The sequence below is a fragment of the Pleurodeles waltl genome, chromosome 3_1 (genome assembly GCF_031143425.1).
Source record: "Pleurodeles waltl isolate 20211129_DDA chromosome 3_1, aPleWal1.hap1.20221129, whole genome shotgun sequence".
Taxonomy (NCBI): domain Eukaryota; kingdom Metazoa; phylum Chordata; class Amphibia; order Caudata; family Salamandridae; genus Pleurodeles; species Pleurodeles waltl.
The window spans coordinates 570,700,151-570,714,548 of NC_090440.1; the positions used below are offsets into that span (position 1 = coordinate 570,700,151).

Here is a 14,398-nt window from a genome sequence, read left to right on the forward strand (position 1 = left end):
GTTGCAAAACATTCACATTATGCCGACTCCTTGAAGGAGGTGGTAACCCATTCACAAACAGGAAAGGGTCTCCAAGGGACCTCTTCCGCATTGTGAATGTGGGTGCAAATTTTTTTTACGCGCAAGCAGTGGTCCCACGGACCACTGCCTACTCTTAAAAAGTGAAAAGAAAACTTTTCATTTTTGTTTTTGAAATGCATCCCAATGAAAACGGGCTGCATTAAAAAAAATGCTTTATTTAAAAAGCAGTCCCAGACATGGTGGTCTGCTGACCCCAGCAGGCCACCATCGCTGTGATTTTTGGCCATTTCCACTTGATTGCAAATTGTGACAATCTCATGAATACCGATGAGGTAGGTTCATTTGCAACCCTTTGGGAATCACAAACAGTGTAAAACACACTATTGTACATAGCTGTTTGCGATTTCCTAATAGTGAATCGTAAACATTCGCTATTAGGAAATCACAAACACAAAACTACATACATCTGTCCACAAATGAGCAACCTGTAGCAACTCCCCATCCCACCCTTCGACCCAGAAGCATCTGTTTCCCTCCCAACAAACTAGCTGTAAGTTCAAAAAAGTTCCTCCCAGCTTGACCCTAGATGGATTATTATACATAGGATATAGAGGTGCCGACAGAAAAACAGTACTGAGTTGTAGGGCCAGTGGGAGCAATTGTTTACATTCACATAGGGCCTTTTGGGCCCCTCAAAGGAGGGGAAAGCGTTCTACCTGGAGCAGAGACCTGTGGTCAATCAGTTTGGGCCTTGAGGTGTGTGTTCCCGAGCCCCTTGTTCCAGAGTTCAGCCTCTGAAACCTACGTCGACCTCCTTGATTGTCTGTGTCAGTTGAGGTATTCGGCCTGCCTGATCCCCAGGAGAGAGTTTGATTATTGACAGTCGGCCTCTGCTCCATTGCCCATTCCAAGTCAGCCTTTAGAGATTCAAAGAAGAGGGATTTAGAGGCATATATCACATTGAGCTTTGCTAAATATAAAAGCATATTTTGATTTTTGTGGGACCATAGAGTCTGCTTAATGTTGTTGTAAGATTTCCTCATCTGTATTACGTTCTGGGTTTAGCCCAGGAATAATATGAAATGTTGTGATTAAAATTGAAGCTTACCTAAGATTTTGGGGTCTCTCGCACAATCATATCCCTCAGCTATCAGTAGTTGTGGAAGTGCCCCAGGAAAGGGGTTCTTTATTAGAGCTCTGAGGGTGCATTTGATAATGAAGCCGGAGAACAATCAACCTGTGGCAATGCACAATGCGATCCATTTTTCAAGAAAGGCCTCTTGGGCAGTGCCCTTGGCCCTTTCTGGGAATCCTACAAAGCACAGGTCCCCACACTCTGCACAGTTTTCCATAGTTTTTAATGGTTGCTGAGAGGCAGGAAACTGTTGACGGGAGCTCACGCACCATATCTTCCAGGTCCGAGATGCAGTCCTCTGTCTCAGTGACTGTGTTGGGTACCACTGAGACATTGACGTAACAAGGAGACTTTGATCCCAGCCAGCCCTATTTTATATTCAAGGGAGGAACATGAGGTTTGGATGGCTTGAGGATGGTCTCAATGTCCCAAGCACCAGTACTCTCTTGCAGCTGCGCCTAAGGGCAGGCCGAAAGGTTTTACCAGCCAGCTCAGTCTGGCTCTCACCCTGCCACATTGTTCAGGTCTCCCCCTACCAACTGGAGCATCCCTCCATGTTCTTCACTCTCCCAGGTGCCAGGTCTGTGGGGTGAGGGGATAAGAGCAGTAGGTGGGGACAATAGAGAGTCTCGGCCCAGTGACCGCAATAAGCTCGCAGGTGCTCTGGTAAGAGGAGGCCTCTGCCCACCACCTAGCTGCCTTGGATGGTGAACTGCAGGGAACACGGACCCACACAAGGCCCAAATCTGACAAGGGGGGTTCCTATGCTCAAAATCTTTGTGGTTGCAACTAGTGTGTTAGTCCTGCAAGAGAGCGGGAGTTCACACAAAAGCATCCATCATCCTCACCCACTTGGCCATGCTTCTGGTAAAGTTGGATTTTTAGATTATATTTTTGAAAATGTCACTTTTAGAAAGTTGGCATATTCCTGCCCTAAACTTTCTCTAACCTTCTGGAAGTTTCCAGCTCCCTGGGCCCGTTAATCTCTCCCCCATCAAGAATGCACATTGGCACCAGACATAAAACAGTAGGACCTGGGTGTAGCTGGGAGAGGTCCAGGATAAGAGGGGCGGAGTTGTTCCCTCCAGCACAATCACAAAGGAAATTGACACCAGCCTTTTGTCACGCTAGACCTCTTGGAATCTGGACAGGGGGAGAAAGGGAAAGGAAGAAACTTTACAGAACCAGATGTGGAGGTGGACTAGATGTTTCTCTCCTTTCAAACGGTTCCACCAGGTATGGACCTCCTGAGCTACTCATCAGTACTCTCCTGCACCTGTGGACATTACAAAAGAAGGACTGTCTTGTTCTCCAAGACAGTCCTTAGTATGGCCCTGCTGCTTGAGGCCATCTTTCTTCTTCAGATGGCTGCCCTTCAGCTTGAGGCCTCCTCTGCTCTCTGAGAAGGAAGACTGGAGCTGCTCCCTTCATGCAAGGCTCACCTGATTGGCTCCAAGGGACAATTGGCTGACCTTCCGTTCTGAGCTACAGAGACACAACAAGCTCCAGAGGCCTCCCTGCAACTGCCCAGCTGATCTGCTGCTCCTGACTTTGCCTGGAACTGTAATTATACCTGACTGCACCAGCAAACGGACCTCTCTGAGCTGACTTCTGCTGAAGTAAGTTGCTGGTCCCCAAGAGGTGCCTTCCCAGGTCCTGGGTCCTTGGTTGGCATCAGTTGAGCTCCTCCTGTGAAATCCTTAAGCTTTGAACTGTGCGCACCAGACTTTGAGAAGGTCAGTTTACCTTAATCCCTGTATCCACCCCACACACCATCGCAGTCAGCCTGAACTTGTGACTTTTCGTGGTCTAGTGCTATCAGATACCCACAGTTAGTGCTTTCTGCTTCTTGTCATTATTTGTACTTACAAATGCTAATCTCTGGTTCTTCTGAGTGATTTTGGCATTTTGGTCACATTTTATTTACTTTTGTTTAGGTCAGTGTGGCATAGCTCGTATTGGGTTTTCATTTTATTACTGTTTGCATGCTGCATAAATACTTACTAAAACTACCAGAGGGTTGTGCACGGGTTAATTTTATGACTTTTGAGGTTCACCCTGACAAAAACTACTGTGTTGCATGAGAAGGGTATTCACCCCCTCAATCAAAAACTCAGGGGCATATTTAAGAGCCCCTAGCGCTTCGTTGAACCACATTAGCGTCATTTTTTTTACGCTAATGTGGCCCAATGAGGCCAAAATCCCCAGGACATATTTACAAAGTGGTGCAGTTCATGCATTGCGCCACTTTGTAATCCTTTGCGCTACATTATGCCTGTGCCAGGCATAATATTTGCAAAGGGGGGCGTTCCCCTCGTTAGGGGGACCGAAAAAATGTTTCAAAGAAATCTACAACATTTCTTTGCATTCTTTACTTAAATATGCCCCTTCATTTCTTACAGCGCTCAAGGAATTTTCATGATAAAACTAATTGTACACATTGAAAATGAATGCATTATCCTTCAATGGGTCAGTCTCATCAAGACACAGAAGTACACTTAATAATGCGCACTGGGATTCTCTCAGACTGCACTGAATGACACAAGTTCCTTTGCTTGTTCTCATCTGCTTCACTCGCAGGTTAGTGGTGGAAAGGAACAGCAGAGGGGCCTGGATGCAGGACAGGCAAGCCTTTTACCTCTTTCTGCTCTGGTCTGTTTAGTGCCATGTCTGACCGATATGAATATCGGTGATGTGACTTGCAGCATGTGCAGCAGCCATTTTGGTCGAGGCCATACTACAGGATGGCAGTAAAAGGGGCATCGGTTAGTGTTTCCATGGCAGCCGTCTTTGAATCTTGCTGCATTATATTTTCTGTATATTTTGTATTCTGTGACTGAGTGATGCGGACAATTCTTATGCCAGGGGCAGGATGACATAATTTACTTTGGATAGTTCAGATGGCAGACAGTCTCTAAGTTATGAAGGAGTGGCTTGTCCTAAAACATGCATTCTGTTATCTAAATGTTATGTTTATGTTGATGGTCACCATGTTTGGCTCTACTACTAAGTCTTATTTGTACTCAGCAACTCCGCCCTGTGGATTCAAAATCAGGTTAAGGATTTAAGATTTCTTTGTATAGGAAACTTGTATGACAGTCTTCCGCATTCTCCAGCATTCAAAGTCTGAAACTCGAATGCAGACATCTGGTTTCACAAGCAGTGCTATCTCTTACAATGGGAAGGATTTGCTGAGTCCAGGGTTCTAGAACGAATAACTAATAACATGATGACTGGTCTTTGTACATCTGATCTAGGTCATTTCATTTTTTCCTAAGTAATTCATTTTTCTTCAGAGCAAATACACTGAGGCCCATATTTATACTTTTTTAGCGCCGCATTTGCGCCACTTTTTGATGCAAAAAGTATAAATAGGGGGCTAAGTGCTGTGTACATCGTAGGTCTTACAGTGGTCTCCAAGCTTTTATGTAATAAGACCTACTTATGTCTAATGAAAATCATGTGTGCTACTGCTAATGGTGACCACCCCAACCAAGATTATCAGCAGTGATCACATCAGACCATTAGGCATGTTTCGAGCAGTAATGTAAAGAAGGCTTTGACAATTTGCAATGACTGTACACGGATAATACATAGGAGCCGTTGCTGCAATATCCCTGGTACCAAGGAAATAATATGAGTAATACAGCTGTCCAAAATAAATAATAGCTTTACATGCATTTTGAAAATTCATCCATTTTTTATCAGACATCAGCATGTGAGCTCTGAAACTACACATAATAATAACTGTGACTGTGATGGTGTGTGGGCTGGATACAGGGATAATAAATACTTTTTAATGTTTGTATACATATATTATTTAACCAAGTAAAAACGTATATATTAGTAGGCTGGCTGCACACTGTAGAACTTGTCACAGGTACCTGAAGAGCTACTGGTAGCTCACAAGCTACTCATTGGAAACACCTGGTCTAGGAAATAAGACATGGGCACATTGCTTTGGAAAAAGCTTTTTCCCTTATACCTTTCAGATTGACCTCTATTAAGTATTTCTGCTGCTTTGACTGCCTCAGTCAAAGAAAGGGAAAGCTGATTGTGTTTCAATTCGGTCATGGCTTGAAATTGTCTTAGCATGTCGTCCATTCTCTATTTTAATTGGTACTTCAGAAAACAACCAGGCAGTTCACCATGTATAAACCAGGCTTGTGAGATTATTATGACTTAAAATACTGATTTGTCAGACTATTTTAATGGGCAGTAATGCTTCAAAGAACTTGAAAAATTTCCACCTACCACTTCTCAAAGTTCTCTGTTACCTCATCCCCTGAAAGAAACCAAGAAGAACGCACTAGCAGACAACATCAAAGCCAGTACAAACCACAGCAAAGAACTCTTCACTATCGTAAAGGACATCACCAATCCTGCAGCTACCGTGAACGATATCACTCTCTCCCAGGAACTGTGCAACAACCTTGCGGACTTCTTCCATGACAAGATCTTGGCTATCTACGAAAACTTTGAATACCAACCCTCCACCGCAGACAGAATCTACCAGCTCACATGCAAAAACACAAACCCCGAACACCTTCTCACCCACTGGGAACTCCTCACCACACAAGACACTATTCCCAGCAACTCAGTACACTCTGGAGCACCCACGGCCCCTTGTACCCACCACGTCTTCAACCTCGGAAGCAAGGCAATCAGTGACGAGCTCAGGGAGGTCCTAAAAACCTCCATCACTGCTGCCTCCTTCCTGGAGGCTGGGAAATACGCTGAAGTGAGGCCCCTCCTGAAAGAAAACATCCGCTGACCCAGCCGAATTGAAGAACTACCAGCCCATCTCTCTGCTCCCCTATCCAGCAAAACTCCTTGAGAAAGTGAAGAACCAGAAACTCACCCAAAACCTAGAAGATCACAACCTCCTGGACCCCCCATAGGGATTTTGAGCTAACCACAACACCAAGACAGCCCTGATTGCAGCCACAGATGACATCAGAGCCCTCCTGGATTGTGGGCACACAGCAGCCCTCATCCTCCTGGACCTGTCCACCGTGTTTGACATTGTCTCCCACCACCTCCTGATCAACAGACTCCACCACATTGGGATTCAAGGAAATGTCCTCAAATGGATCGCCTCGTACCTCAATGGGAGAACCCAAAGGATCTGTCTCCCACCGTTCACTTCAGACCCCAAGAAGATCATCTATGGAGCTCCCCAAGATCGTCCCTCAGCCCAACCCTCTTCAACACCTACAAGACCCCCCAGCTGTCACCATCAGATCACATGGGCTCAACATCATCTCCTACGCTGACGCCACACAACTCATCCTCTCACTGTCGGAAGATCCCTCCACCACAAAAGCTAACTTCCACAGATGCATGATGAATGTAGCGGACTGGATGAAAGACAACCGTCTCAAACTCAACACTGAAAAAATGGAAGTCCTCATCTTTGGGAACAATACTTTACCATGGACTGACACACGGTGGCCTGCAGAGCTTGTTACACCTCCCACCCCAACAGACCACACCTGTAATTTCTGCATCATCCTGGATAGCAAGCTATCTATTAAGAAACAAGTCAGAGTGGTCTCATTTGCCTTCTTCCACACCCTTTGCATGCTCCGCAAGGTCTTCAGGTGGCTCCCAGGACCGTCACCCAGGCCCTCATTACTAGCAGACTGGACTACGCAATCACGCTCTATGTAGGAATCACAGCACGCATCCTGAAGAGACTCTAGACAATACAGAACGCAGCATCAAGACTCATACTCGACCTCCCCAGAAGGACCTACATCACACCCCATCTCAAGAAACTATATTGGCTCCCAATTCAGAAGAGATGCCAGTTCAAGATGTTGACCCATGCCTACAATGCCCTACACAGTGAACAACCAGCATACATCAACAAATGCCTGACATTCCACCAACTGACTAGACACCTCCGATCAGCTTCCCTCTCACTCGCAGATGCCCCTTGTATCCGTTGAGCCAACAGCAGAGGGGTGCTCCTTCTCGCACCTGGCAGCCAAGGCTTGGAACAATCTCCCCCTGCACCTCAGGACTGCATATCATTCCAGCAATTCAGACGAGAAGTAAAGACCTGGATGTTCGAATGATCATACCTCCACGCACCAGTATACAGCTCCAGCGCCTGGAGACTCTCACAGATGATTTGCTGGGCTCTATAAATGTTTGATTGATTGAAAAGTGATGCAGCCTGATGCATCAGTCAGTAACTGTTGTTATTGACCAACTCCTTGAACCTGCGCTTTAAATTTCTATATGATTAAATTAGGAACTATGAAACACACTAGTCCCTTATCTACTTTATAACATGCCCTCTCCCCACTCGACCACCTACTCATTATAATCAGTGTGAAAACAATGGCAGTTCTGTCTACATTTCTAAAGTGTACTAACACCCTTTCAGACTAAATATGCTACTGAAAAGTGTAAATAAATAGTGTTTGCTCCTAGAAAGCAGGTGAGAGCATTGGAATCCTTGATGAAAACAGAAGGATACATTGCAGGCTTTCTTCTTAGCTTTCCAACATACATACTATTAATTCTTCAGCTGTTTCCACAGGAGGCTTTGCTTATTTATCCGTCTTCTGTGTGAGTTTTTCAGTGCCCCTCAGTCAGCTTTGCGAATAGGTAAATCACGGGTGCTCAGTCATGAGTTCACTCACATCAAGATATTTTCCTATACAGGGTTCTTCGCCCTTGTACATCTCTTATTCGAAAGACAACATCTATCTCTGGCAGCAGATGGCAATTATATCTGTGCTGTAGAGGGTCAGATGGCAGCATCTAAGAAACATGTTTTATTAGATGCAAGATGTGTCCCATATGTGCAGGTACAGTTGTTCACAGATTAACTGAAGCTGTCTGCAGTAGGTGCCTGCAACAGGTATGTGATCTTGGCCTTATTATTGATGCCACTAATCTCTGTACCAACATTATTATTAATTTGGTGGAATCTTTTTAGGCCACTCCTTTAGCTACATTCTGATAGACATATTTAAAATTGAGATATGTACTACCCATGGCAGAACCTAATATCTCAGGGGCCGATTTACAGAGTCTCTGTACTCCTGGCAGAGGCTCTGTAGTCAGGCAGGGGGACCCTCACTTTTGGCGGGACCCCCGCACTGTAGTTAGGGCCACATGTACAAAAATCAGGTTGTGCTTCGCAAATTGCTAGTCAAAGCGATTTGCGAGTCGCAAAACCTGATGTACAACAGTGTCAATGACACTGTTTGCGATTCCCAATGGGGTCGCAAATGACCTACCTCATAAATATTCATGAGGTAGGTCGCAATTTGCGACCCCATTGGGAATGGCCGGCCTCACAGTGATGGTGGACTGCTGGGGACAGCAGACCACCATGTCTGTGACTGCTTTTCAATAAAGCAGTTTATATTTTTTTTAAATGCAGCCCGTTTTCCTTAAAGGAAAATGGGATGCATTTCAAAAACAAAAATGAAAAGTTTCTTTTCATTTTTTCAGAGCAAGCAGTGGTCCATGGGACCACTGCCTGCTTTGAAAAAATATTTTCGCTAACATTCACAGAGCGGAAGGGGTCCCGTGGTGCTAACTGTGATTGTTTTATGACCGCATTCACAGTCACAAAACAATCCTACATCGCACTGCAACTCGCAATTAGGAAAGGAACGCCCCTGCCTAATTGCGACTCACAAATATATTTTGCGATTCGGTAATTAGAATACCGAATCGCAAAATAGAGTCTGTACATACCCCTTTTTCTTGTCGCAAACCGCCCAATTCTCAGAATCAGGGTTATTTGCGACAAGAAAAAAGCATTTTGTTATGTACAGACCCTATTTTGAGATTCGGTAATCTAATTACCAAATCGCAAAATAGGTTTGCAAGTCGCAATTAGGCATTGTGGAGTACCCACGTGACATTTGCTGGGCCCCCGCCACGATTGTGGAGGCCCTTTGTGAATCAGCCCCTCAGTCCTCCCACTTGCGTTAGCACATTTTTTACCCCTCCATTTGGTTTAAATGACACACTCATCAGATACTTGAAGTTGGCCTCACTATGCTTCCATTTTTTCCGCATTATAATCAGAAAAAACACCACCCAAAACCCTTTAAAAAACGTGTATCCTGTGAAATTTCCCTTCAAATTGTGTTTTTAAAACAATGAATCTGGCTAAATAATTATTAGCAATCTAACTCAGACGTTGTGATATTTAGTCCAACCAACATTCCCCTTATGAGGATAGATGCCCAGGCAGATGCTCCCACTTTAAGGAAAATGACAAGTCCACCCCCATGCTCTCAACTTTCTGTCAGCCTCAAACTGCTGAAATGAATCAATCATGGCTGTTCTCATCTGTTGTCTCTTTATAGTTTCCTCACTGCAGGGAGCATCCCCATCAACTGTTTCGGGTTGGAGGAATAGTATCAATGTGTAGTTCTTAGTGTAGCTTGCCAGCTTTTATTTTCAGACAACCCTGCACATTAGCAGGGAGCCTGAGAGTACACCTAGACATCTGCTGTGTCTTTCAACACAGCAGATGTCAGACCCCGGAGATTGAATCCAGTTCTTATTTTAAGGGTCCCCTTAAGTGAATTCTCGTCTGTTGACTGCCCCTACTCCAGGAAATAATCCATCTCGATGTGCAACATTGTGTTCTACAGTTCGCGCAGCCATTGCCTTCAACAGTATCTCTTGATCCTGCCATGGTACTCGTACCTTTGTTTTACCAACATAGCCAATCTCTTTTCAAAATCTGCTCCTCTCTTTCTCATCCACCCTTTCTTCCCATCCCTGATTCCTTACATTCAATCTAACTTTTTGTTTTTCATTTATTGCATCATATGTGCCCATCTCAGAAGGAATCTGTGGAGCAGATATTAATTCCTGCGTCCCAGTCTTTAACTGTTATCATCTATCCTACCCATCTGCCAATGTCATATCTTTGACTTTATACTTGATCCAGTCCTTTCTGGGGGCTCAATTCTTCATCCAACATAACAAGGCCCCAGCGTTGCTACTTCCCATTCTGAGAACTCTAAAGTTAGAACCTGACTCACAGTAAAGTATTTCTCATAAACTGTATGTAACTGTATCTCCTGCAACATCCCCACACTAGTCCTCTATTTGACCTCCAGTTCCCCATTCCACAAGACGGGACACCCACCCAACACATACCAAGAATGCCACCACCCCATCCTGTTTCAATGTCACTTGGTGCTAATATCCACTAGTTTACAAGCTGTAAAACGCCGACTCTGGACTTGTACATGTGACAACAATTTCAGCTCGGTTGTGCAATGTGCCTATTAATATGCTATTTTAAAGCCATTGCTGCATCTCCCAGTACATGCTCAAGATTTTGTATATATTGAAAAAATGTATTAATACTGATTCAATGGAAATAATGAGTACATAATAAACAAAGGCAGCTGGTCTTAAGGGCTCTGTGTAAACCTCAATTGACCTCTGCATTAACACACTGGTGCCCAAAACCAGCAATGGGGGGAGGAGGGAATTGCCTTCAAAACAGCTATGTATCTTCAAAATACATTGCCCTGAATTAAATATGTATTATTTGCCAGGGTTTACCCAATTCACCCTCATGACTCCCTTTATTTTTGTAGATCCATGTATTTGTACCCACAGGAACCAAGCTTAGTGGCTGCTCTCATAGCATTCAATGTGTGATCTGTGTGACAGCAAGATTCATTTGAGGTAGCAACCTCCTCCCTGTGCTTGCTAGGAAAGGAATCAGCCAATATTTCAATGAAGTATTTTTGGCTTAAGGAAATTCACTGGTGTAATTTGCGGTAACTTTGTATTTTCTTTTTTAGGAATGACTGGATCCAGGTAGGATTCTGCTATCCAAAAGGAACCACATTTTCCATCCTCTCAGACATCCACAATCGGCTCACAAAGCAAACGTACAAGACAGGCATCTTCCTCAGGACCTTCCAGATGGACAAGCTCCAGTACAGCTATCCTGGCAAAAGTTACTACTACTGGGACGAGGACTCTGGGTGAGGAAGGCTTCTTTCAACCAGCGAAAACAACCCCACACTGACTCACGCTGCACTTTGACATCTGAGGGATTCTTCAGACATCAAAAGGACCACTGTCTTACCCTCCTTGCTCTTGGGGTCACTCTCAAATTCTTCCTGCTGAGCAGTAAATATATCCTGTAGCCGTACTGTGTCCCAGAGACATTTCTAAGCACATAGGGATATATTTACAAATGGTGCATTGGTCCCGTTGCACAATTTTTCTTGGATCCCCCCTGTCCACCTAACAAGACCATGGTTGCACCGTATTTACAATACAGCACACCATGGCGGTCTTTAGGCCAATGGTGTCAACACTTTTGACGCTATTGTGGCACTTTGGTGCACTAGCATCCAACATGTTCAGGCTAGTGCAGCAAAGCACAGGGAGGCCCATTGATTAAAATGGGTGTGTCATTTTAACGCCTGCTTGGAGCAGGGGTTAAAGATGACGGAAAAAATGGGGCAGTGAAATGTAAATTTCCCTGTGCCATTTTTTCGAGCCTCCCTGCATCGGAATGCCCCCCTTGCATACACTATGCTTGGGGCAAGCCTAATGTGGCGCAAGGGCTTACAAAGATGCTCAATGCAAGCATTGACCCACTTGGTAAATACAGCGCGGGAGAAAGGCCTCCTTAAGGCCGCCTTGGCTTAAACAAAATGATGTTAGTCAGTGCAAGGTGGCGCTAGGGGCTTGTAAATATACCCTCTAGTACTCTACATGGGTTATACTACACATTTTCACAGAAAGACCTGTTAAGAGCAGCAGACCTTTAATAACCTTTAAAAAATGTCCAACATTTATCTTTTTAATGTATTGCTGCCTTCTTTATCCTTTTTGCTCAAATCACATTCTGTGTCTTACATTCATATACCTACCAAAGCAAATGTTGAGTGCGTCCTTATCTGGTTAAATTAGCTTGGTGTGTTGAGCGCCCGCTGCAGGGTTCTTTCTCTAGATCACTGATTTAAAACCTGAACATGGCACCCGCTGATCTTTTGCTCCTTTACATATAGTTATGGCAGGCCAATAAAAAGGTCTCCTTCTACAAATAGCTTTGGTAGGAACATGGCTTTTGCCATCTTACATAAAGGTGTAGAATACCCCTAATAGATAACTCATAAATATACATACAGCGAGTCAGCGGTGCAAGGCCTGCCTCTGCCAGTGCAGAAGGTGCTGCGGTTAGTGATCTGCACATGGTACTAAACGGTACATTGCATTTTCTCTCTTATCAGGTTATTGTTCTTGAAAGTGAAAGCACAAAATGAGAAAGAGCAATTTGCCTTCTGCTCCACAAAAGGTTGCGAGAGAATAAAGATCAAGGCATTAATCCCAAGAAGCACTGAAATCAGCAACTGTGTATCGAGAGCCTACCCGAAGTATGCCCAGATGCCCACTGTGGATGTACCCATGCCACAGAAGTTGCATGGGGCCCAGCTGGTAAAATGCTTGTTCGATTCCTTAAAATTTCATTTTTGTTTGGACTTGTGTATGATGTCAGCCATTAATGCCTTAAATGAGATTTCATTGTGGTATCCATCATTCAATGAGATTGCTTCAGCTGCCTGCTTCCTAAACTTAAACCAGTGTTTATTCCAATGTCATTCTGTGTTGTACTCGCATATGAGAAAATATGTGAGATTGTTACAGTCTTCTTTACCTTAAAGTTTTTCACTGGGAGAAAGATGGTTTCCGTGCTGTGACTAGTAATAGGGGCCTGATTTCTTTGCATTTATCTACATTGGTTAGGGAGCCCTCTAGATGTTTGGAGTTGTAGTTTTGGTGCCTCTGAACTGCATAGAGATTAATTGTTGATGGTAAATTAATCATGCGGCACCATTTTGTGCTTGAATGTGTCTTGTGACTTCCCACTCCAGGCTTGCTTTTGGCTTTGGAAAGTTTGGTCTTGGCATATAATCAGCAAGAATACCAGGTTCGAGGAGGCATTTTCAGGAGAATGATAAACCTTCGCTTACAAAGTGCTCGGGTTATCCTTTGAGATGTGGCACACTCATAAAGTGTGTAATTTTGGTGTGCAAGTTTTTTGAGAAAATATTTGAAGTATGTTGCCAGCCAAGGCTGTACGTGTAAGTTCGTTCGTAGCCCTAGGGTTAGATTCCTCGCCTGCGCCACCTCCATGAGTTTGGATGTAGCTAAGGAAGATTATTCAAGGGATGGGTTCAGAGACAGATCTGAGAAGCATTCTTTGCCATGCACTCCCACTTTATTTCTATTTTCAACATAAAAGTGTCTATAGTTCATGCCAGAACTGGGCATGGTTGATTTTTGGGAAGCTGGTGTTTGTTAAAATCCCAATCAATTGTTTGGTTTCATTGATTTTCACCAACCTGGTTGTTGAATCATTGTCATTGGCATTCCAGGGCGAATCCTTACCTTTTCGTTTTAGCAAGCAGTGTTTTACCATTTGTTCGACTCTTTGATACCTTGTTTATGCAGAACTGCTTTGGTAAGGAACTTGTTGTATTACACGTTGTGTGTGCAGTGTCTTCGTCTGACAAAATTGTTTCTTTCAAATCTACAGTTTTATATTTATAACTTCAGTTTCTTTGAAACTTTACATAAGCATGCCATTCAATTGGACATATTTTATTTGCATTAGTTTACAGAATTGATTTTAATGTTGCTTGTATTTACAAACTATGCCTTTCAATGTAACTAATTAATCTAAGAATAGTAATTAGTCTTCGTGATCAATTTGTGCTGTCCAAATGTCATTATTTTACTCTTTTGCATATTCTGCACTTTTATTAACTCATGTTCCGCATTCTTGAGAAATTGTGGTATTGGAATTTCAAGGAAAGGGAAGCACGAATCCAAAATTAATGTACATGCAAAAATGTATGTGAATTTGAGTGATTGTGACAGATGTTTTTGTACACAGTGCGCTTTTACAAAGCCACGACTATTTAATTTAGAAGGAAATGTGGCACTTACAGTTCATGAGTTGTTAGACTGAGGGCTGAAGTTGCAAAATTGTGGTCACTATTCTGAGGAAAAGATGTGGCTAGGGGCCTGCTTTAGGGCGTGGCAGTGTTGCGGTCTGAAAATATTGACACTGTGGGGTTCTGTATTTATTAGGTGTAGTATATAGGCTCCATTCTGAGTCCTGCTCCTTGAAACGAAAGAGGACTTGGTAATACTGCACATTTTCTCTTGTTCCATTGTGCACAACCTTGGAACGATTTGGTGTTCTCTGTGTGA

The 14,398-nt window shown here is 43.7% G+C and overlaps 1 protein-coding gene across 1 annotated transcript in view; it reads left to right on the top strand.

Moving 5' to 3' along the window:
• Nucleotides 1-14,398, top strand: part of CEMIP (cell migration inducing hyaluronidase 1) — an 899,136-nt gene that overhangs the window by 843,529 nt on the left and 41,209 nt on the right. The window contains exons 24-25 of the mRNA XM_069223002.1: nt 10,966-11,151; nt 12,412-12,616. Of these exons, the coding sequence (XP_069079103.1) occupies nt 10,966-11,151; nt 12,412-12,616 (391 nt within the window). The remainder of the gene's footprint in view (nt 1-10,965; nt 11,152-12,411; nt 12,617-14,398) is intronic.